General features: G+C 49.6%; 1 protein-coding gene across 8 annotated transcripts in view; it reads right to left on the bottom strand.

The window, feature by feature from the left end:
* FAM193B (family with sequence similarity 193 member B) overlaps positions 1 to 22,950 on the bottom strand; it is a 33,874-nt gene that overhangs the window by 1,189 nt on the left and 9,735 nt on the right. For 2 of the 8 annotated variants that reach the window (XM_012466382.3, XM_064376578.1), the window contains 8 exons: positions 17,360 to 17,497; positions 16,325 to 16,559; positions 14,813 to 15,200; positions 11,533 to 11,734; positions 10,373 to 10,612; positions 3,451 to 4,471; positions 3,223 to 3,298; positions 1,017 to 1,114 (listed from right to left, as the gene is read on the bottom strand). In XM_012466382.3, the coding sequence (XP_012321805.2) occupies positions 1,018 to 1,114; positions 3,223 to 3,298; positions 3,451 to 4,471; positions 10,373 to 10,612; positions 11,533 to 11,734; positions 14,813 to 15,200; positions 16,325 to 16,559; positions 17,360 to 17,473 (2,373 nt within the window). In that variant the 5' untranslated portion in view covers positions 17,474 to 17,497 and the 3' untranslated portion in view covers position 1,017. Of the gene's footprint in view, positions 1 to 1,016; positions 1,115 to 3,222; positions 3,299 to 3,450; positions 4,472 to 10,372; positions 10,613 to 11,040; positions 11,146 to 11,532; positions 11,735 to 14,812; positions 15,201 to 16,324; positions 16,560 to 16,760; positions 16,915 to 17,359; positions 17,603 to 22,950 lie in introns of those variants that run through there. The other 6 variants (XM_012466378.3, XM_012466379.2, XM_012466380.3 and 3 more) reach the window with 6 other exon arrangements.

Raw genomic sequence — 22,950 nt, 5'->3', positions numbered from 1 at the left:
AGGAAGTCTGCTGCATAGGCCCAGAGAGGAGCTGCCCTGGCAACGGAAAGAGGAAAAAGACAGGTGGGGCCATCAGAGGGGAAGTGAGTTGTTTGTGAGCTCAGCTGCCTGCCTCAGCCTTCCACTGTCTCCAGAACAGCTGTGTGGTTGCCAGCCAGAAAAGGCCTGACCCTAGGGGTGCAGCTGAGGGTTGAGATATGAAACTGCAGAGCCACTTGGCCCCCATCCCAGCCCAAGGCCTGCCTGTTAGCTGCCCTTCTCTTCATCAATAGGGTTCCAGGCTCAATGCTGTCTACAGTCTTCTGTTCCCAGTCCAGATCATCATCTGATACATCAGTTTCAGACAAAAGGACCTGTGTGGGTGGCTGGGAGGGGATGCCAAAGCCATGTGGCAGCCAGGTCTCTTCTTCTGGGAGGCAGCGTGGCTACCAATATCCTCATGGAATTTGTCCTGCTTCGGGGAGCCCCTATTAACTCCTCCATGCCTAAATGACCTACAAAGTGGTCATTACATACAAGATGGCTGTCCTCTATGATGTTCACTCAGGGCCAGCCCCTTCACTGCTTCAGCTGGGAAGCACCTTGGTAGCCTACACTGAGGAGTCCAGGCCTGGAAGTAGGACTTGACGTGAGGTATGACAACATCAAGGGTGAGGGCAGCCCTATGGGTCCATCAGCTACCTGGGCACTTTTGAAAGCAGCTGGTAAGACCCTGGTGGTGATACCCTAGGGGATGGCAGTCCAGGAAGGGGCCCTTCAGAAACATGGGCAGGAGGGCCCAGGGAGGAGGAATAGAAGAATAGAGGCCTGCAGCTGAGTGGCTGTAGGAGGAGATGGGGCCTAGACCTTTGGAGACTGTAGCCAGTTGTGCCATTGCTGTGGAGGTGCAGAAGCCAGGGCTCCCATGCCTAAAGTCCAGCTCCCTCTGCCCAAGAGCACAGAATGGTCTGGCAGGGGCATAGAAGGTGGCCAAGCACAGGCAGAGGCAGTGCATGTAACACCTGGGGTCTCTGTACCTCACTGAGCTGTGCTGGGAGAGGTTTTCTTGAGGCTGAAGTTGGTCCAGTTCACAGCAACTTTCTGACGAGTTTGCTTTGCAGAATCCAAACAGAACCTGTTGGGTTTGAGGGACACAAGAGAAGGACAATCAGAGGTTCCCTCCCTTCCTCACTGGACTCCTAAGGTACCGTGTCCCCATCACTAAGAAACCAGGTTCTCGACATAACCTCTTTGGCTTTCAGGTATTAGGGTTTAGCAGGCATAGGAGCTTTGCTGGCTTGGGGGCTTCTGACTGGGCTCAGGGGACAACGTATGAAGACAGTGAGACTGCCTTGGGGTTCCAGTTCCCTCCTCAACTGGTATTTGACTTTCTAGCTCTGCTGGGCTGGCTTCCATCATTCCCTTAAGTACAGCTGTCCCTCTGAATCTGCAGGGGATTAAAATGTTCCAGGACCTCCCCAGATACGGAAATCTGCAGATGCACAAATTCTTCATATAAAATGGTGTAGTATTTGCATATAACCTACACAGCTCTTCCCATATACTTTATCTTTTTTTTTTTTTTTTTTTTTTTAAAAAAAGAGATGGGGTTGCACTATATTGATCAGGCTGGTCTCAAACTCCTGAGGTCAAGTGATCCTCCCAGCTTGGCCTTCCAAAGTGCTGATCCCAGGTGTGAGCCACCATACCTGGCCTTCCCATATACTTTAAGTCATCTCTAGATGACTTAAAGACCTTAAATGCTATATAGTTATTACATTTTTATTTACTTATTTATTTTTGAGACAGAGTCTTGCTCTGTTGCCCAGGCTGGAGTGAGATGGCACAATCTTGGCTCACTGCAACCTCTGACTCCCAGGTTCAAGTGATTCTCCTGCCCCAGCCTCTTGAGTAGCTTGGATCACAGGCATGCGCCACCATGCCCAGCTACTTTTTGTATTTTTAGTAGAGATGGGGTTTCACCATGTTGGCCAGGCTGGTCTTGAACTCTGGACCTCAAGTACCTTGGGTTATCCGCCTGCCCTGGCCTCCCAAAGTGCTGAAATTACAGGTGTGAGCCACGGCCTGTAAAAATACTTTTTTTTTTTTTTTTGAGATGGACTCTCACTCTGTGGCCCACGCTGGAGTGCAGTGGCACAGTCTCAGCTCACTGCAGCCTCTCTCCCAGCTTTCAGTGATTCTCCTGCCTCAGCCTCCCGAGTATAGCTGGGATTACAGGCATGTGCCACCAGGCCTGGCTAATTTTTGTATTTTTTTTTTTTTTTTGAGACGGAGTTTCGCTCTTGTTACCCAGGCTGGAGTGCAATGGCGCGATCTCAGCTCACTGCAACCTCCGCCTCCTGGGTTCAGGCAATTCTCCTGCCTCAGCCTCCTGAGTAGCTGGGATCACAGGCACGCGCCACCATGCCCAGCTAATTTTTTGTATTTTTAGTAGAGACGGGGTTTCACCATGTTGGTCAGGCTAGTCTCCAACTCTTGACCTCAGGTGATCTGCCTGCTTCGACCTCCCAAAGTGCTAGGATTAGAGGTGTGAGCCACCGTGCCCGGCCAAAAATGCTAATTAAAAAAAAATTCACATTATTTAGTAATGTAATGCTATTTTTGGTGCTTTTTTTCTTGAATATTTTTGATCCACGGATGCAGAACCTGCAGATATGGAGGGCGACTGTATGCTGTGTTTCTTTCACCCTCATCTTTTGTACTCACTGGCCCCCCCAGCATAAATACTTTTTCATTTTATCTGGCCAACTCATTCTTACTTGAGGTTTCAGCTTGGTTACCACCTCTCTTGCGAAGGCCTCCTGGCCAGCCCCCACCCCTTCTATCCTTCCCAACCCCATGGCATTTATCAGTAGGCTGTGTGTTCATGGCCATCTAGACTCTTGGTCTAGACTGCTTCATTGACCTCAGCCCAGGCAAAGCAGAGAATGTTCAAGTGAAGACACAAAGCAAACAAAGCTGGAAAAAGCCCTGGTTCTTGGAGCCTGCAATGCCTCCTCCTCTCTGTCTCTTGTACCTTCCTAGATATGCCATCCCGCTCAGTGGCTCTGTGAGTTTTCAGCAGGCAGGCTGGTGGGAGAGGGCCTAGAGGGGTGGCGAGCCTCCCCAAGGCGTCAGGGGCAAGGGAGCAGGCCTTTCTGAGGCCTGAGGCACAACACGGGGCTTGAGTGTGGGCAGGACCTGGAGTCCTCCACAGTGGGAGAGCAGGCAGCCCACACCTACCTCTTAAAGTACTCCACCTCTCGGTCAGTCTCATCCATCTCCACCCCGTCCATGTCCTTGGGCAGGAACACATCGTCTAGGAAGACACAGCCAGGAGGGCTCAGTGCCCATGGCCAGGCCTCTGGGGCTATGGTCTGGGGGCAGCGTTGCCTACACACAAAGGCTGCCCCTCCACCCCGTGGCCTGGCTGGGGTAGGGGGTCAGCCACTCGGTTCCTGGTGCACTCACCCAAGGAGGAGGCTGGCTTCTCCTGCTTGTTGCGGCTCCGGCGGCTGCGGCCCTTGCCCTGGGGCAAGCTCTGTGGCCTTGCTGGGCCTGGGGGCTGCACAGACTCCTGCTCCGGAGGCCGTGCCTTGGCCTCACCTGGCCAGTTTTGCCAGGAGCTGCCCTTCTCCTTCTCAGTTTTGGGGCTGCCGGCCCAACCTGGTCCTGGCCGGCTCCCCCGGCTCCCCTCTCCAGCCTCGGCACAGCTGCCTACTTTGGGAGGCTCTGGGACCTTGCCTGGCTGCTTGGGGCCAGCGACCTGGCCCTTGGCACTGGAAGCCTCTAGGCCGACTGGGGGCTGGGGGGCTGGGCTTGCCTCGCTCTTCTTGGCTTGACTGCCCTGCCTCTTGCCCTTCCTTGGCTTCCCACCTGAGGCCACAGGCTCAGGCAGCTCCTGCTTGCAACTGGGAACATCCTTTGAGCTTGGCTCCTCAGAGCTGGGGTAACTTGGCTTGGGTGTCTTGACCCAGATCACCCGGGACAGGTTGGGCACGGTGTTGAGTCTCCTGACGAGCCCGTTCTCGGGGACGATACCGGGAGGGGGGCCCCTCACCTCTGTCCATGGTGGGTGGGGGCCTTTCATTTCCGTCCATGGTGGGGCTGGCTCTCCTGGAGCTTGTAACGTGTGGTTCTGGGGGGAGGCCAAAGTCAAAGGGGACAGGTCAAGGTTGACGTCAGGCTGCTGCTCTGCCAAGCCACTGAGGTTTGAGGGGGGTAGACTCTGAGGCTCAGGCTCAGCAGCTCCCTCCTTAGAGAAGCCATTGCTGTCCATGCTGAGCTCACACACACTGAAGCTGGCACGGATGGAGTCCTTGACAGTGTTTTTGATCTCCTGCAGACGGCTGCTCAGGAAGCTGTTGACCCGATCCAGTTCCTGGTCGGGCCACTCCAAGAGCTTCTCCCCGGCAGGCCTTGGCTCCTGGCTTCCAGAAACACGATTCGCCTGCTTTAGAGCTTCTGCTGCCAACTGGGCCTTCTCCTTTTCCTGCCAAGACAAGAGGCAGTTTCAGCAGGGGCCTGTCAACTTCTAGGCACAATGTGATACCTGACCTATCAACCTGGGGCCCAGCTTTGCCACAAACTTGCTGGAGGCAAAGCCTTAAAATCCTAGCCTGCTTACCTACCCTGCAGGAATGAGGGCAAAATGCAGCCACACAGGTGCATGTCCTGGCGGCAGGGGTACAGTCACACCCACAAAGGGTAGGGTTTTTACAGCTTGTTCACCCAGAGCCCCAGTCTCAGTGCACTCATCTGCACAATGGGGACAATAATTCTGCAGTAAAGCCAAAGTGGGGATGCATGTGAAGAAGACTGCTACTAGAGAGGCATTCTCTTCACCCCTGCGGGTGGTGGGAAAAAAGCCACACCATCATGGGGTCTTACAGGAGGCAGGTGTGGGGGCAGATGAGACTGCTCTGGTTGGGAGGGCATATGCCTTCCTGATGCTATGTCTGGGTATTACCAAAGAGGGCGATGTTCCCGTAGAAAGGCCACTTGCTGCACACTTGGTCTCAAGTAATCAAGGCCACACCTAGAGTGTGCCCAGTGGCATACCATAGACAGCCACACTGGCCTACACAGCAAGATGCGAGAGCTGCTCCTTACCCAAGTGAGGCCTGGAAGGCTCAGAGAGGCTGGGCCCTGCCAGTTGGCTTTGATAGAACTGGATCTAGGGAACTGAAATGAGGGCTTGCTACCACCTCAGAGTCAACGTAAAGAGGGTGACTCTGTGCCCCAGCAGGCAGGCACCTATTCTCATCTTTTGTGAACCCTGGCTCCACAATGGACTATGGTTAATTTTTCTGTGGGACCTTGGACAAATCACTTATTCTCTCTGAACCTTACTTTCCCTATTTGTAAATTAGAAAGAAGAGGTATCTCTACATTCCAGGGTCACTATGAGCACAGCTAAGAGTCTGTGTGGGTCCCTTCCCATGTGTGAAGGTGAGGCTGGGCCTCATAACCCTCAGGGAGCAGCTCGTCCTGCAGCAGCTGCAATAGCATTTCTAGCTATGGGTAGAGCTCAGAGGCCCTGGGTTTGGACCAATGAGGACCGAGGGCCCTTCACGTCGCTTCCCCCTAGCACCACACAGGTATCACAGAAAAGTTTTGCTGCTAAAAAAAAGTCTGACAACTACTGGTGTGGAGGGATTGACATGGAACCATATACACTCTGGTAGCAAGAGGAGAAAGCACAGAAACATACACTTTCTGCTCTGTATGGTGAGCACTTCCCATAGGTATCTCTTTTAATCCTCGCCACTGTCTTTGCTGCATCATGACCCTCTGTTTATAGGAGAGAAACCTCAACTTTGGGAAAGAACAGGAAGTGACTAGGAAGTTAGGAGAGCCAGGACAAAACACCCAGGCCTGTTCTTAGAAGTTCATGTTTCTCAATTCCGTCTGACCATTTACCAACCATCGAGGCTATGAGGCAGTGGGGCAGGCCCTGTGAGTTTAGCGTACGAGCAACAGTCTCTGCCTCGCTGACTTTAGTCTGCTGGGGGAGACAACAGCAGACGACAGCCTGTTGAATTCAGAGTGACAGTGACAAGTGCTGCATGGAAGCCAGCACAGGGTGACCTGGGAACCTAGAGGAGGTGCTCCCAACCCAGACTGGGTCACCAGGGTGTGCTTCCCAGAGGCGGCAGGGAGCCTGAGCACTGAAGCGGGAGTGGGATCATCCTGGAGGCAGTGAGACAAGCATTTTCTAGAGAGAAGGAATAGCAAGCAGAAAGGCTGGAAGTGGAAAAGCTTCTGGGAATGCAAATCGTTCAGAGGTACAGCTGTAGCCCAGATTTTTTAGGGGATGTGGGGGTTGGATGGGGCAGATGGGCAGGAAGGCCAGAAAGGAGAGGCTGATAAAGCTGGCAAGCTGGGCAGGAGCTGATTGTGAAGACTCCTGCAGGCCCTACAGGGTGTGTGCCCAAGGGCAATGTCCAGCCACTGATGGCTTTTAAGGTAGTGGTAGTAGGGTGGAGAGCAGTGGACTGGTCTGAGCTATCAGCAAGGTGGCACGGATAGGGCTTTTGGTGATGGGTAGGGACAGAGAATGAGAAAAGTCAGAGAAACATTGATGGCCACTATGGCTGCCATAGCAGCTACATTGCCCGAGCTCTCACACGTGCCAGGCACTCTGCCCAACCTTTCCATGCATCATTTCATTTCATCCTCACAACAATCTATGACTTAGGTTCTGTTATTCTCATTTTATGGATGAAGAAACTGAGGCTTAGGAGTTAAGTGATTTGCCCAAGGTCATACAGCAAGTGTGGCAGAGCCAAGCATCAAACTCAGATCCAGTTCCAGGCACGCTGCTCTGGGTCTCTATGATGCACTTCTCAGGCCACCGCCCAGGGCTCCAGCTCAGGCAACAGGGTGGGAGGCAGTGCCACTGACTAGATAGACAACAGAGAATGGATAGCAGGCCTCTTTGGAGAAAGACTACAAGCTGAACTTTGGATGTGCAGAGTCCGAGACGCCTGTGGGATGTGCACAACAAGGAGGTGCCCAGTAGCAGCTGGAGATGTGGATGTGCAGGGCAGGGAAGAAACACTATCTGGCTGTTTCTAGATGGCATCTCTCTTTCCCAAGCAGATGTCCCTATGAAGGAGGGTTAAGTGGAGGAAGAGGAGCTCACAAAGGAGACGAAAAGGACATCAGAGAGGAAGGTAAGAAATCTGGAGAACATGGCAGTCCCCCTGCCCTTTCCTGCCTGGCTGAGGACAGAGGAGCCAAAGGCAATGCTTGAGAAGGAGAACAAACAAAAAATGCCAGATGTTCTCTAGTGGACTGATATGACGGGAACAGGAGAGGAGAATGGATCTGGCAACAGAAAAGTCACTGGTGACTCTGGAGAGGGTATGGGTAGAAAACAGTCTGCAGTGAGCTAACTGGAGGGGAAGTGAAGACAGTGAATGCAGACATCATTTTTCAAGAAATGTGGATGTGATGACAGGAAAGAGGCTGGGGAGGGGCTGAGAGAGAGGTAACAGACTTTACTTCCAACAGAGAGAGTGGTGGACACAATGAAATGTGGATAGGAACAGCAAGGAGAGACTTTAAGCTATAGCAGGAGCCTGTGGCTGGGCTGAGGGGTCAAGAAAATACCACATGGGCCTTAGGTGGGAAAAGGGTGATTCTCATGACAAGGAAGAAAGTATGTTTGCAGGTGGGAATGGCAAGACAGCAGGAGAATCCCTGTACTGTGGCTTTTTTCCTCATTGAAATAGTAAGTGAGGTTATTTGCCAAAAAAATAAGGCATGGGCTGGTAAGGCCTAGCGGTTTGAGAATGGAGGCCTGACAGAGAGACTGTGGGGAATGGATGTGCTAAGGCACAGGAAGCCCAGGGAACCATGAGAAGCCTGCCTGGCGACATGGGAGCTCAGCAAGCGGAGTCCACATGGCTGGGTGCCACAGATTCACTCATGTGCTTTTCTTGAGATGTAGAAAGGGAGAGCCAGGCTGGGGTGGAACTCAGGGCTGCGGTGTTTCTGAGTGGGTCTGAAGGAAAGATAGTGGGGCAAGGAATCGAGTACTGGTAAGAGAGTGAGTGATGGGTCAGTTTGCCTGCCCTCCTACCAATACTTAGCAATGCTTACTCCATTCAAGTGAGTGAGGAACAGACTGGTCTGGGAAGAAGAGAAAGCGGCAGGAGAGTCTTCAGTGGATGTGGAGGAGTGGTATGGAGGTCACAGATGACACAGCCAGGGGTGCACAGTTTTAAAGGAGCAGGCTAATTGTCCCTCTGCTCCCTTCTCCCACTGCCAACCCATGACTTTCCCCTTTGTGTAGACAGAAGACACCAAGACAGAAGGAGAGAGAGCCACAGGCTGGCAGTGGGAAAAGGGAGCAGAGAGACACTGGGCTGTGTCCATCGCTGAGGCAGGAGAGAAGGAGCAGCTGTCATGAAACAGCTACTGGGGGCAGCTGGGCTTTGGTAGACAGCCACACTGTGAAGTCCAGGAGGTAGTGGGGGGGGACAAGGGAGGAGGCTGCTGTCTACAGAGATAATGACCACAATCTCTGTACAACATGATACTGCCACTGCCTATTTATTCCTGCCTGCAGCCCCACGACTAAGTCTGGAAAGGCAGGGCTGCCTGGTTCTGCCTGGGCCTGCCAGACAGGAGCTGTGCAGTGAGTTGTGGGATGAGTGAGCAGAACCTCGAGATATATGAGGTGGGGCAGGAATACAGTGGAAGTTACCCAAGGACAGCTATGAAGGAGGAAGCAGCTGAACTGACCTTGGAAGGAAAGTTTGTCAGAAGAAAAGGAGAGAGAAGATAACATTATCAATAAAGGGGAAGAGACACTGGGCACACAGACTTACGAAAAGCACACCAGACCTGGGAACTGTCGGGCGTGCTCTCTGGGGACCTAACTGGGAACCACTGCCCTAAGAAGCCAGGAAAGGCCAGAGGGACTACTGCAGCCCACTGAACCTTTCTGGCTGGGTGACTCTGCATGGGAGAAAGACAGTGCTGACCACATTCAGAAGGCAGTGGTGGGACCGCTTGGTTCACTACTTCAGGTGGCAGGAGAAGGATCCTGGTTGTCCTTGGGGCTGAAAAAGGATGGTGAATCACTTCTGCTTTCCAAAGCACTAGGGTTGTTTGACCACCCAGGAACTGGAATTAGCTGGTTGTTACACCCAAATCTCTTCGGATGCTGAGCTCCCAAGCGTGTCACTGTGCAGATGCAGTTGGGAGTATGCAGATGAAGAGGTAATGAAGCCACAAGGGATAAGCCATCAAGCTCCAGGGCTCATCTGGCAGGAGGGCTGCCTGGGAATAGCTCACCGGGTTCCATCCTCAGCCCTGAGGACTGGTTCATTCCCCTGGCTTCAATTACATCTCTGCGCTGGTAAATGCTAGCCCTGCACTTCTCCACTTAGATGTCTCACAGGAACCTTCGAGTCAACATGCCTCAACTGAATTCACTGTCTTCTGCAAATCCATCCTGGCTCAGTGAAAGGCACCACCATCTTGCTGGTCACCAAGCAAACACCTGGGAGACATCCCTGCCTCCATCTCCCTCTCCTGCCATCAGATCAATGGCCCATCACTTCGGCTTCCTCTGAAAATCCCTCTCTTCTTCTCTGGCCCCACCATCAGTCATTTCTCCCTTGGCCTGCATTTCCTGCCTGAGGCATCGAACTTGAGGTCTTCCTGCCTGGAACCCTCCAAGCTACCTTCCATTTGGCCACGCTATAATCTTAGGATGCAGGTGTGACCAAGTACATTCTTTGATTAAAAGCCTCAGTGACTTCTCTCACCCGTAGGATAAAGCCAAAGCTCTTCCGCAGGGCCTCGGAGGCCCTCCCTCAACAACACTGTCCATCCCGCCTCTCTTCTGCTCAGTTTTGGCTGTCAAGCTCCTGTGGAATGTGCCGTGCCCGCTGCCAGGAGAGCCCTCCTCAGGAGTCTGTACTCATAGTCAGCCTCTTGTAAAGCCATTTCCAGGCAGGATGGGGGACTTCCCTCATCCCAGTACTTGTCACATGCTAATATGCTTGTCCAGTTTTGTGTCAGTCTCCCCACTGGACTCAGCTTCTCTTGGGTGAAAACTTAACTGTGTCACACTTTGGCTGCCAGTATTTGTAGAAGTGTTTGCTGAACGAATAAATGACTGACTGAAGCAAGTCCTCAGCTTGGAGGAATCCAGCAAGCAGCTTCTCAGGCCAGGACACGTTTTTTCCTCCAGTTATTTGCCCCCAGGCTCCCTGACCCTGATGCCTCCCAAACTCATTCAGACCTTCCCAGAACAGTAAGTCAAGCTGAGGCCTTTGGCAGCCAGCATCATTTATGCCCCAGAAGTCCTGGGGGTTGGGGTGAGGGTCCTCAGGGACGAGAGATGGCAGAGCTGGGCTCCCCCTACACCCACCTTCTTTTTCAGCTTGTGCCGGGCCCGCTTGGCAGCCCTGGCGCTGTTGGGGACTTTGGGCTCCGTGCTGTTGATGAATTCCAGCAGCTCATCCACATCTCGGTGGTCCACGGCGGGCTCCCCAGGGATCCCGCCCAGGGCGCCCCCCTTCATGGGCAGCTCCTCTTTCCGCCTGGTCAGCCTTGAGCGGAGCTTCTCCCGGATCTCGGTATAATTCCGACTCGTCGGGGCAGCGGGTGGCTAGGGGAGGGGGAGGTGCTGACATTACACCCTGGGCCTGGGAGGCCCATAGCACTCCCACCCGCTGGCACCAAGTATGTGATAAGAAGCAAGACAACTGTTCTCTCTACCATTAGCCACCAAGGCCACATGGCTTCACCCTCTCAGCCAGGCTGAACCCAGGCGGCAGTGGATGAAGGGACTGGGAGGGAACAGGGCAGAACTGGGCAAATATTGACTGGGGAGCCAGGAAAGCAAGTTGGAGCCCGGGCTTTATCACTGGGAAGCTGTATGACCTTGGGCGAGTCACTGAGTCTTTGTAAGCCTCAATTTTGTCATTTCTAAAATGAGGATAATAACCCCTAGCTCAAAGGTGACTAACAATTTAATTACTTTATTTCTTCTATCCTCAGCTGCTCTACCCTAACCGGCAGCCCTCTCCTCTTCACCTTATGAGATTTCTGCACTGCTTCCTCCCCCTGGCCAGAGCCAGCATGCCCTCTGATCTGAGCCTCCTTCCTGGCGCCGTCTGTGCTCACGGCCTGTCCCTCGGCTGGCTGTCACACTTGGGGGACTGAGAGCCTTTTTGCTTCCACTCTGCCTTCATCACGCCCAAGCGTTCACTTCTCTGGGATTACACACGTATACATACTCATCAGAATCATAGCTCTCTGCCATTTCCTTTCCTTTCGCCTAAGGAAAAAAAGTCAATCTTAAGAGAAACCACGAGAAGAGCAAAGGTAGCAAAATGTTTAAAAACCCCTACCTCACAAATGTACTGTGAGAATCAAGCGAGCGGACGCAGGTGCGAGGACTCACACAGCCCCAATGTGGTTGGTAATTACCACCATGAGCAAGGGGGCCTCTGGGGAGAGCAGGGTGCTCCTTTTGCTCACCTTGGCTGGCCCCCAGCCCTCTCTGGCCTGGGCAGGCTCACTCACCGCATTGTGGCCGAAGAACTCACAGTAGCAGCAGTCACAGAACTTCCCATCTCTCTGGTGGGTTGAGGACGAGGTGCAGGAGCTTCGCTCGGAGCTGCTATCCTCTTCCTCACCCAGCCCCTCATCTGCCTCACAGGGCTGGGGCAGCTGGCAAGCCAGGCCACTGTGTGCAAACTTGTGCCCCTTGCACCCAGGGTCCCTGCTGATGGAGAGGAAGGCCCAGAGGTGAGGGAGAGTGACACAGGAGCCCAGGAAGCATCCCAACCACCACCTGCTGTCCAGACCACCCTTCACTTACCCCACTCCACAAAGATCCTAGGCAGTCCAACTGCATTGCACCTCTCACCAAAACAGGGTAAACACCTGCACTGTCCCTCAAGGCCCATCCCAAACACAAATGTGGCTCTTCTGGAAAGAAGAGGCCCCATGCCTCCCCTGCCTGTACCCACCACGCACCCCTTCTCAGGCTACTGAGCACACCTCACTCTATCCTCCGCTTATTGTGTCACTGTCATGGTGTGTGCGTGCATCTGTCTCTTAAACTAGACTGCACACCTCAAGGGCAGGGGCTGTGTCACTTCTGTTTTTGGGTCCCAGTGTATAGTATAACAACCTTGCACATAGCAGGTGCTCAATAAATAGGTGTGAACCCAGTAGTGGGCTGATGGCTCCTCTGGAAAATCAGACTATCCAGGAGGTCAGTCTCCTTTCACCTTCTAAGGTGCTTCTCAGTCGAGTCTGGTGCTCTGGAGCAGTGGGTGGAGCTGCCTTAACCACAGGGCACAGAGTTGAGGAAAAGCAAGTGACTTCTGGGCCACAGACTATAAGAGCCACTGTTTGTGCTAGGTTCTGGATTCGGCATATTATTTCTAACCATCCCCCAAATCCTGCAATATAAGTGTCATTATCCTCACTTTGCAGTGGTGGAGAGTGAAGCTGAAAACCTGAATGCTTTGCCCAACAGGTGGCCAGGACTCAAGGATGCAAACAGACCCTGACAATGATGCACGATGAACAGGAGGATAAAGTGAGGTATGCACAGTGCCCTGAGAAGGGATGCGTGGTAGGTGCAGGCAGGGGAGACGCAGGGAATTCAAGCCTCCGTTTCTCTCTATGCAAAACTCATACTCTCTCCACTGTACTGTTCTGCCTCTGAATTTCAGGAAGCACTGGGATATCTTGTAATATAGAATATTTTCTCAGGATAAGAATGAGACATATGCTTGAAACATCCCATAATTTAAGCCAGGAAGAGCTGAAGCCTTAGGCTGGGTCATGAGCAGCTGAAGTACCCATTGGGCTGGTCCCAGCACTGGGGTGAGGCTGAGGTGGCAAGGGAACCGAGAGCAAGGATGGAGCTCAAGGAGCTGTGTGCCCAGCTTCCAGGGCAGTCCAAAGCAGCCCTCTCTGCTGCTAGAAAGGATGCTAAATACGTGCCAAGGATTAAAAAAGATGGTGGGAGGAATCATCATCAGTGGTGCTTACAGAAATGTATTCCAAACTGACCATTCGTTATCTATTGCATTAGCAAAATTGATTTTATTTTTGAGCCAGGCTCTCACTTTGTTGCCTAGGGTAGAGTTCAGCGGCACGATGTCAGCTCACTGCAGCCTATACCTCCCAAGCTCAAAGTGATCCTCCCACCTCATTTCCAGCAACCTGAGTAGCTGGAACTAGAGGCATGTACATCATGCCCTACTAATTTTTAAATTTTTTGTAGAGACAGGGTCTCATTATTGATGCCCCTGCTAGTCTCCAACTCATGGGTTCAAGGAATCTTTTCACCTTGACCTCCTAAAGTGCTGGGATTATAGGCATGAGCTAGCGCACCAGGCTGCAAAAATGATTTCAGAAAAATTAAAATAGTGTGCCTGAGAATATGGAAAAACCAGCACTCACTGGAGATTGCATCAATTTGGAGAGCCCTTTGGATAGCAGTTTTTCAATGTGTATTAAGAACCCTCAAAAAGAACACAAAACACACACAAAAACACCTAAACAGCCTTTAACTGATAACTTTTTTCATTCTGAGAACTTGATTCCAATGAGAAAAATCCAAAAGAGGAAAATGCTTTAAGCAAAGATGTCTTTAGAGACACTGTTGGTAATGTCAAAATGTTGAAATAACCTAAATGCTCAGCAACTGGGGAACAATAACATGAATTGCAGTCGCTGTTCTCCAGTCTTTGAAGCTAGGGGCTGAGAACACACAGCAATACAAACATGCTGAGGAGGCAACGCTAAGTGAACACGGGCGGGCAGCGGACTGTGCAGACACCGTCAACCCAGCATGTGCAAGACACAGGAGACTTTCCAATAGGAAAATGTAAATACACAATAAACACAGATCTGATTTATAACATAAAAGTACAGATATTCCAAAGAATTCTCTTTCAAATATATGTTAATATAACCTTTCTTAGTAGAGTTACTTCTAGGAATCTCCCTAAAGGACATGATTTCTCATTCAAACAGATTTAGGTGCAGGAATGGTTATTATAGTTTCATTCATCATGGTTAAAAACTGGAAATGCCTATATGTCCAGGAATAGAGGGAATGACAAAGTATGCTTGAGCTATACAGTAAGACATTATATGGCCATTGAAAAGTTTCTTGAAGAATTTTAACTGGGGAAATGATCATGACGTAATGTTAAAAAATAACTACTACACAAAAGGTATATCAAGTATCTAATTATGTCATTTATATACAGAAACATCATGGTGAAAATACACTACAGTGGTAGAATTTAGGTTGTGAGGACATTTTTTTCCTTATACACTTCTGAATTGTTCCAAGTTAAAGACAAAACAAAACAAAATACATAACAAACAAACCCACATACTAGTTGTTTTTTTTTAAGCTCTGTCATACAGGCTGGAGTGCAGTGGCATGATCAATGCTCACTGCAACCCCAAACTCCTGGGTTCAAGCAATCCTGCTGCCTCAGCGTCCTGAGAAGGTAGAACTACAGTTGCATATCATCACGCCCAGCTCATTTTCAAAACTTTTTGTAGAAAGGGGGGTCTTGCCATGTTGCCTAGGCTGGTCTCAAACCCCTAGGCTCAAGTGATCTTCCTGCCTAGGCCTCCCAAAGCGCTGAGAGTATAGGTGTGAGCCACTGTGCCTGGCCAAAACACATACTTCTTTACAATTGGAAAAATAATGAAAGAAAATACATAGTCTACTCTTTAATTTCCACCTCAAAGTTAGCTAAAAATTTCCCAAAATTCTGAGTTCAAGTGGGCAGAGTGTCTGCCCTTCATGCAGCACACTTACCTGTGAGTGCTAGGGAGTGGCTGAGAGCTCGGGGGTGGGAGGAGAGGCCCACTGCAGTGCCCACCACAGTGACCGCTGCAGGGGTGGCTGCACCCCGAGAATGGCGGGGGCATCTTCAGGAGCGGCATGCTGGTGGAGGGCAGATGGGAGCTCTGACATGGTCCTGGAGTGTGGGGGGTGGAGGCAGCAGCGACAGGGCACTCTAAAGCCTGGGCAGGGAAAGGTGCTGCCGGGGTGGTGGGCAGCAGGTGTGGGTGGGGTGGGGAGCCAAAGGAGCTGGGGAGAGACGGGATTAGAGATGCTGGCTGGGGGTGGTGGCCGGTGGGGCTGTTAGGGGGAGCAGTGAGGTCTGAGTGCTGGTGGTGCTCCGACATGGGGTAAGCCTCACCTGTGGGCAGAGGGAGGAGAAAGGGGTCAGAATGAGAGCCCATACCTGGGAAGGAAAGCCCACAGGCTCACTGCCACAGCATCCTGCTTCTGTGACCAGAGGGCAGAGCCTCCCAGCACAGGTGACCCTGGAGCTGGAAAGGATTCTGTGTGGGCAGCAACACAGCTAAGCAGGCTCAAGGAGCCCAGGCCCAAGCAAGAAGGTACTAGGAATGCTGATTCCACAGAAGGCCCCATGCCTTTTCTGTAGCATGAGCAGGATATATGTATTCTGTCTCTCAGGGTCTCTCTAGGATCTGCTTGTACACAGGTGCTCCTCAGGCCTGGAGGATGACCTGCAGAAGCCAGGGGAGTAGCAGGCCCAGGCTCTGCCCCTGTGCCACGTGTACCAAAGCAGCAGGGCATGCCAGACCCTTGAGGGCCCTAGATTTCAGAGAAGTGGGAAAAAGGTTCTGATGACTCTCTAGCTTATGTACCAAAATAAATGCAATTACGTACTGCTCAACACTCATAATTCTGGGGGTGGCACCATTTTGAAGAACTCAGCCCCTTCATTTAGAAGTATGACAGTAAGTCATATTTATATATAAACCAATAACTCAAGAGTTTTGTCTCTGGGTCTCTAAGAGTTATTTCAGAATCTAAAGAACACTTACACAACTGCTACATTGGCTAATAATCATTTTGGCGTGCACTGCCAACCTCTTGGGCATTTAAGTGCAGCGCTTTTATATCCAACCCTTAGGTGGGGAAATCGAGGCCTAGGAAGACAAGGTTGCCCAGGTCCTCTGTGGTGCTGCAGGGGTCAGGTGATCTAAGTCTTACGATTCCACTTTCTACTCAGATGGGCCTCATCAGGTGCCCTCTTGATCCAATGTGAACTATCAGTGCCAGTGACAACTTTGAGAGGCAGTTTTTCTATTAGCAGTATTTTTCAAGTTCAGAGTTGTAGGGAAAAGAGTGTCAGAGATAGTCAAGGTCTAAGCTGCCCCTGCTTCAACCAGAACAGTTCCACTTTTGCTTATTTTAGTAACCAGTCTTATGATTTGTTTGAACAAAGTGGATAGGAAAACACAGCTGTCCACATTTATAGCGCCTGGCTCTCTCCTGAGCCTGGAGACTTACCGGGGATGGTAGGAGGACTCCCAAGAGAGCTGCCTGGCATGGCCCCACTGGAGTGTGGGGAATTCCAGAGGCCCGAGAGCTTATGTGCTGATAGGAACGAGCTAGGATCCCAGTCTCCTGAGTTCCCATGGCAGGAAGAGGAGGACGAGGATGAGGATGATGAAGAGGAAGATGAGGAGGAATGAGAGTCATCTCCACAAGACTGTGATTTGCAGGATGTGTGTGACAAGGAGATCTGGAGAAGGGGGAGGAAAAAGGCTCATGGTCAAACAGCAAACATCGGAGCTGACCCTCTACTGCCTCAGCTTTTCCTGGGGGAGCCCCTTCTCCTCCAGACCACTGTGTCATAGCAAAAACACAATGAACACAACTCCAGCTACAAGAACAAATGAGGGCCAGGACTTTGCTGGGAAAGGGCTGTGGTGGTCCCACTTACATGAAGTATGTGGAGACTCGGGAGAGAGATTTTGGTAGGGGCAGAGACTGCCTGTGAACTGCAGGCCTTTGGGGAGTAGAGAGTTGCCAATAACAGAAAAGGCCTTTTGGCCAGGAGTCCTGAAGCTAAACTGATCCTGGGTAAAAGGGAAGATCTGCAGGGACATGAGAAACGAGGGAAGTCTGGCCATTGTGATTCATGAGACAGTAGACTTAGATGGCTCCCAAGTGCCTGTCCTTTTAATTAGAGCACATTTCAGACCCTCAAACTGATCTCTGTCCTTCATATCATACTGGTTGGTTTTCGAGCTGCCACAGAGCCAAAGGCAGCAGGCTCATGATCTACCAATACTTATGGGTGGATCCTCATCCTGTGCACCGACTACTTGGAGGGACTGACCGGTGGGCTGCCAGAAGTTTCTCTTCTTCCCCCAAATCTGAACTTGAGCTGCCAATGCTGTATCAGTGCAGCCCAGCTGTTTCTCAGTGCCTGGGCATGGGGGCTGCCCAAGAAAAGCCACCTGAGGACAAGGAACAGCCTGACTTCCTTGGGGAGGCAGCCCTCCTGCATTCAGGTACCCCTTGTCAGCGGTTACCTACCGCCACTGCATGTTCTCGACCTGTCTGCCTTTCATCTTCCTCCATGCTCTTTCGGCAACTCTGGCAGACCCACAGAGGCATCTCGCCTAGGAGATTCTTGACGAGCTTTGGCATGAAGTCAGGGGGCAGCTTCTCACCCTGCAACACCAGTCCATTTTGAGAAGGGCCTTCTTCCCAGCCTTTGCGTTCCCGGTGACACAGCAGGCAGCAAGTCTGCACAGGCTGGCTGCAGGCAGGGGGAACCTGTCCAACAGACAGAAACAGGGTTTCCCAGGAGGGGAAAGGCTCTCCTTCAAAATAATGGTAACAATATTAGTAATGCCACTTATTACATGCTGGGCACTGGGCTAGGCACTTTATAGACATAATTTAAATTTAGTCCTTGTAACAGCTCTGCAAACGAGGTGTTCTTATTCCCATTTTTTAGATGAAGAAACAGATTTCAAGAAGTTAAATGAGTTGCCCAAGGTTATAAAGCTAGTGAGTGGTTGAACCCTAGTGAGCCTGACTCCAAAGCTCATGCTCAAATGTCCTAATTCCCTGACATCCCCAAATCTTAAAGGTTAAAGAGAAGATGGCCCTTTCTTCTCTGGCATGACTGGGAGTGGCCACAATTCTTGGGCTGCCTTGTGTAGCTCAGGGACCAATCCCCATCTGGAAGGAAAGAATGCTTTTAGTCAATGGACAATTTAGGAGAATGTGTGTGTTTTCTGAAGAATCGCACAATTCCCTTAGGATCGCAGCACCATTTTGGAGGAGGGTTTTGTACAGCTAGTTAGAAAGCATCAACTCAATGGGAAATTGTGTCAGAGGGAAGGTAAGGCTCTCATTGGTGCTCCTGAAAGGTAGTGAGTATGGTGAAAACAGTCTGGGCTTTGCAATCAAACAGATATGCATTCTAATCCCTGCCTGACCACATATTGGCTGGGTGACCTTGAGCAAGTTATTTAACTTCTCTGGGCTCCAATTCCTACCTACCTTGCAGAGTTGTTGTGAGGATCATTACTGCATAGCAGGTAAAGTGTCTACCCTGTGTATGCCCATAGCACAGGCCCAATACAGTCATTATTTGGACTTTTATTTTTCCTACTATGACAAACTTGACTTAAAAATATAAGTCTATAGGTTTGCTTTCACATTGAGGGGTCCTGACTGGGAGACTGATTGTATTTAACGTCTCCAATTAACGGCTTCCTATATCCTGCAACTTTGTATCTGCCCCCACTTGACAATGAGCTTGGCTATGTCACTTCCTTGGGCCAATGGGATGTTAGCAAACAGGTTGCCAGCCATAAACTTGAAAAGTGTGTATACATTTCCACTTGTTTCCATGCATGGCTGGGCTTGCTCATTCCTGTCCCTCTGCCATGGCCTGAGAGGAAGACCAGGCTAGCTGCTGGAGGGATGTGAGAGACTTGTGGAGAAAGCGAAGTCTTCCCAGCTGATTGGCCAGCTGATCAGAGATACATGAGTGAGCCCAGGCGAAAGCAGACTCATGAGAGATAGAAAATGGTACCATTGGCCGGGCACAGTGGCTCATGCCTATAATCTCAGCACTTTGGGAGGCTGAGGCGGGTGGATCACAAGGTCAGGAGATCGAGACCATCCTAGCCAACATAGTGAAACCTTGTCTCTACTAAAAATACAAAAATAAGCTGGGTGTGGTGGTGCATGCCTGTAATCCCAGCTACTTGGGAGGCTGAGGCAGGAGAATCACTTGACCCAGGAGGTAGAGGCTGCAGTGAGCCGAGAATGCGCCACTGCACTGTAGCCTGACGACAGAGTGAGACTCCATCTCAGTAAAAAAGAAAGAAAAAGAAGGTGGTATTGTTTTAAACCACTAAGTTTTAGAGGTGGTTTGTTACACAATGGTAGTTAACTGACATACCTTTCCAAACTTACGCAACATGGGGTAACGTGTCTGTATAGAGGCCTATAGGAGTAACATCACCCTCATCCTACCAATAAGATAATGCCATCATTTTTCTCCCATGAAGTTACTTTCTCATAATGAGTTAGCCTCAGGTTATCCTCAAATCTGTAATGTTACCATTACACTGACTTGGGTCCTTAGTTTCTCAAAAAAGAAAGGAACCAAACAGTGGTACCAGGAGCATAATGAAACATTTTGGGAAGTGCAAGGAACTTAGAAAAGAGTATCAGAGAGACAGAAATTTTACATGTGGTACTCACAAAAGATACAGCCTAAAGTCTCTGCCAAGGGAAAATTTCAATGAGCAAGACAGTTGTGTAATGGGAACTGCAGGATTGGGAGGTTGATAGAGAAAGATGGTGTTCAGAGAAATTAAGGCAAAGAGGAAAATTTCCATAGCTACGAAGTGCCACAGTAACTCTAGATAGAGTTCCTTTTCCTGCCATGATGAGGACTACAAGGCAAGCACCAGGATGTGTAACTTTACTACAAGTTTCATTTCATTTGCATGCTAGGTTCAAAAGTCATTACATAAAATTTAAATCTTGTATAATTATTCTTGAAATTCTTTATGTGGCCTATAAAGTACAATATACAGTTATCCCTTAGTACCCATGGGGGATCGGTTCCAGGACACCCCACAGATACCAAAATCTGCAGATGCTCAAACCTCTGAGATAAAATGCTGTTGTATTTGCGTATAACCAATGCACAGTCTCCCATAATCTCCAGATTACATATAATACTTTTCTTTTTTTTTTTTTTTGAGATGGAATTTCAGTCTTATTGCCCAGGCTGGAGTGCAATAGCATGAGCTCAGCTCACTGCAACCTCTGCCTCCTGGGTTCAAGTGATTCTCCTGCCTCAGGCCTCCTAAGTAACTGGGATTATGCGTACTCGCCACCATGCTCTGCTAATTTTTGTATTTTTAGTAGAGATGGGGTTTCATCATGTTGGCCAGGAGTGAGCCACCACACCTAGCCTACTTATAATACTTAATACAATATAAATGCTATGTAAATAGCTGCTATACTGTATTGTTTAGGAAATAATGACAAGGCAATATAAATGTTCAGTATAGACACCACCATCTTTTTTTTTCCTTGAATATTTTCTGTCCACAAATGGTTGAATCCACAGATGTGGAGGGATGATTGTACATAGTTTTGTAGTTACAACCAATTAATTCAAATGTATAATACAATGTATGTGTGTTTTCTGTTTTTAAAAGCAAATACACAATTCTTATAAATTAGATGTGTAACCAATGTGACTGCACTTAGTGCCAAAGTACTTGTGGAAACAACATTGACTTTGGCATTAATCCTGGTTTCTATCACTTAACAGGTGTATGATACTGGGCTAGTTCTACTTACCCTCTGTTTGCTCATCTGTAAAATGGGATTAAGTCCTAATCTGTAGGGTCAGCTGTGAGAAATAAATGCGATAAAGCATCTAGCCCAGGGCTAGGCACATATATGTTGCTTAATACATGGTATTAATCATTAACACAATAGAAACAATAGGAGACAATAAATGGTCACTGCATTTTACACGAACGTGAGTCTACCTGATGAATCTAAGCTGACTTGTCAGAAATCTTAATCTCTACCCTATGAAGTCATTCCCTAAATTCCCAAAATAATCTCTGCCTGTTTTTATTTCATGCTTTTGCTAATGGGGATCCCTTGCTTAAAACCCACTTTCTTCTCATGTTTACCACTGAGTAGCTGAAACTAAAGGCCCAATTTAAGGCCAGCCTCCTCCAGGCCTTCTCCTGTAGAGTCCCTCTTGTAATTCACCTCTCCTTTCCCATCTCCTTCTAGTACACTGTACCTTGGTTACAGTAGTTGTGCCTTCTGTTTCATTTATTTACCTGTTACTTCTGTCCTTTCTACAAGAGGCTGGTACCAGGTCTAATTCCTGTCTGGGTCCCTCACAGTGTAGCACAGTGCCTGGCCTGGGGCATGGGCTCAGCTGGGCATGTGGCAACAAACTCAGATTTGTTTGGTGTCCCTATGGCAATGCAGCTGGCAGGCAGCTCAATGAGACACTGCTTGAAATTACTGCTTCCTACAGAGAAAGGCCCATCTGTCCACCTGACCTCCAGAATGGTTCCAATCTCAACCGCATTAGAGTAAAAGACTGCATTCTTTAGGGATTACAATGAGATGCCCCCAGTTAATGGAAATAACATGGCTCTCCCTTGAGCCAAAGTGGTACACAAAACAAATGAGATTAGCTATCACTGGAAGTGACTTTACAGGATAGGTTGTCTTCCTAGTTAAAGGAAGAAACACAGGGCCTGAAAAGCTAATTAAGTTCTAACTGAAGCTGCCCAGAGGATTGAGTGATACCACCTATGTTGCACAAAGCTGCTCACAGGATTAAGTCACATTAGAGATACAAAGCACTTAGCTCAAGGGATCCAGGCAGTAGGCATTCAATTTATTATCTAAGCCCCTTGGCCATTCTGTTCTAAGTCAACACTGAAGACTAGTTTATACACTGTCCTCTTTGAGTCTGGTACACTTGAGTTCTTCTTTCAGGCCCAGGCAGTTTGAGAGGGTCACCCCTAAAGATAAGGTCTTAACTCTAGGCCCTGGTGCCTGCCCTTGGGTACAATGCCTTGTGGAACTGGGAACTTTTCTCTGCCATTTTCATCTTCACTTTAATTGCCAAAGGGTGACGAAAACCCCAAGCCCTAGAGATGTTATATTTAGTCAGTATTGCCACTAGTTCCTTCAAGTTTTTGCTTTGGCAGAGAACAGCTCTCGGTTCAGAGTTCCCTTTGACTGTGATCTGCTGCCATTTTCCAAATTCTGGCATTCATGACACCTTATGCCCTGAAGAGTCAGTCAATCCAGACTTTCAACCAGCTGCTCCCAACCTGTATTTTTTTTTTTTTTTGAAACAGTGTCTTGCTCTGTCGCCAGACTGGAGTGCAATTGTATGATCTTGGCTCACTGCAACCTCCGCTTCCCTGGTTCAAGCGATTCTCCTACTTCAGCCTCCCGAGCAGCTGGGATTACAGGCATGCGCCACCATGCCCAACTAATTTTTGTATTTTTAGTAGAGATAGGGTTTCACCACGTTGGCCAGGATGCTCTGGAACTCCTGATGACCTCGTGATCCACCCGCCTCAGACTCCCAAAGTGCTGGGACCACAGGTGTGAGCCACAGCGCCTGGCCCCAAGCTGTATTTTTAACACCTGGTACAGTATTCATACACAAAGAACATAATCAGTAAATGTTGATTGAATGAATGAAAAGTCCAACCATTTTTCTTCATCACAAAGGCTGATGGAACTGATTCTTGAATGCAGCAGCCCTGGGTGGCAGGTAATTATTCCTGCTCACCTCAGTTTAAATTTCAGAGCCTCTGAGGATACAGGTCTAGCCTTAGGCAAAAGGTGAGGGAAGAAAAGTTCTGGGGTTCTACTGATTTTGGATCTCCTCAAAAAAGCTCCAAGATGATTTTTCTTCACTCTCTAAGCAAAACCAGAATCTTAGAGAGTGTGAGATTACTCAGAGGGGATCCATGCTGTAGCATGCACATCCCCAGAGCAATGAAGGGGCCAAGTGAGCTCTAGGTCTACTCCAGGGCCTAGGGGGCTGGCATCTGTAGCCATTAAAACCATTATCTCTTCCCTTACCA

This window comes from Aotus nancymaae, unplaced genomic scaffold (genome assembly GCF_030222135.1).
Source record: "Aotus nancymaae isolate 86718 unplaced genomic scaffold, 86718_ANA_hifiasm-v0.15.2.pri h1tg000015l_1, whole genome shotgun sequence".
NCBI classification, from domain to species: Eukaryota; Metazoa; Chordata; class Mammalia; order Primates; family Aotidae; genus Aotus; species Aotus nancymaae.
The sequence above is the reverse complement of the archived record's forward strand: the minus strand, read 5'-3'. Positions and strand labels throughout refer to the sequence as shown.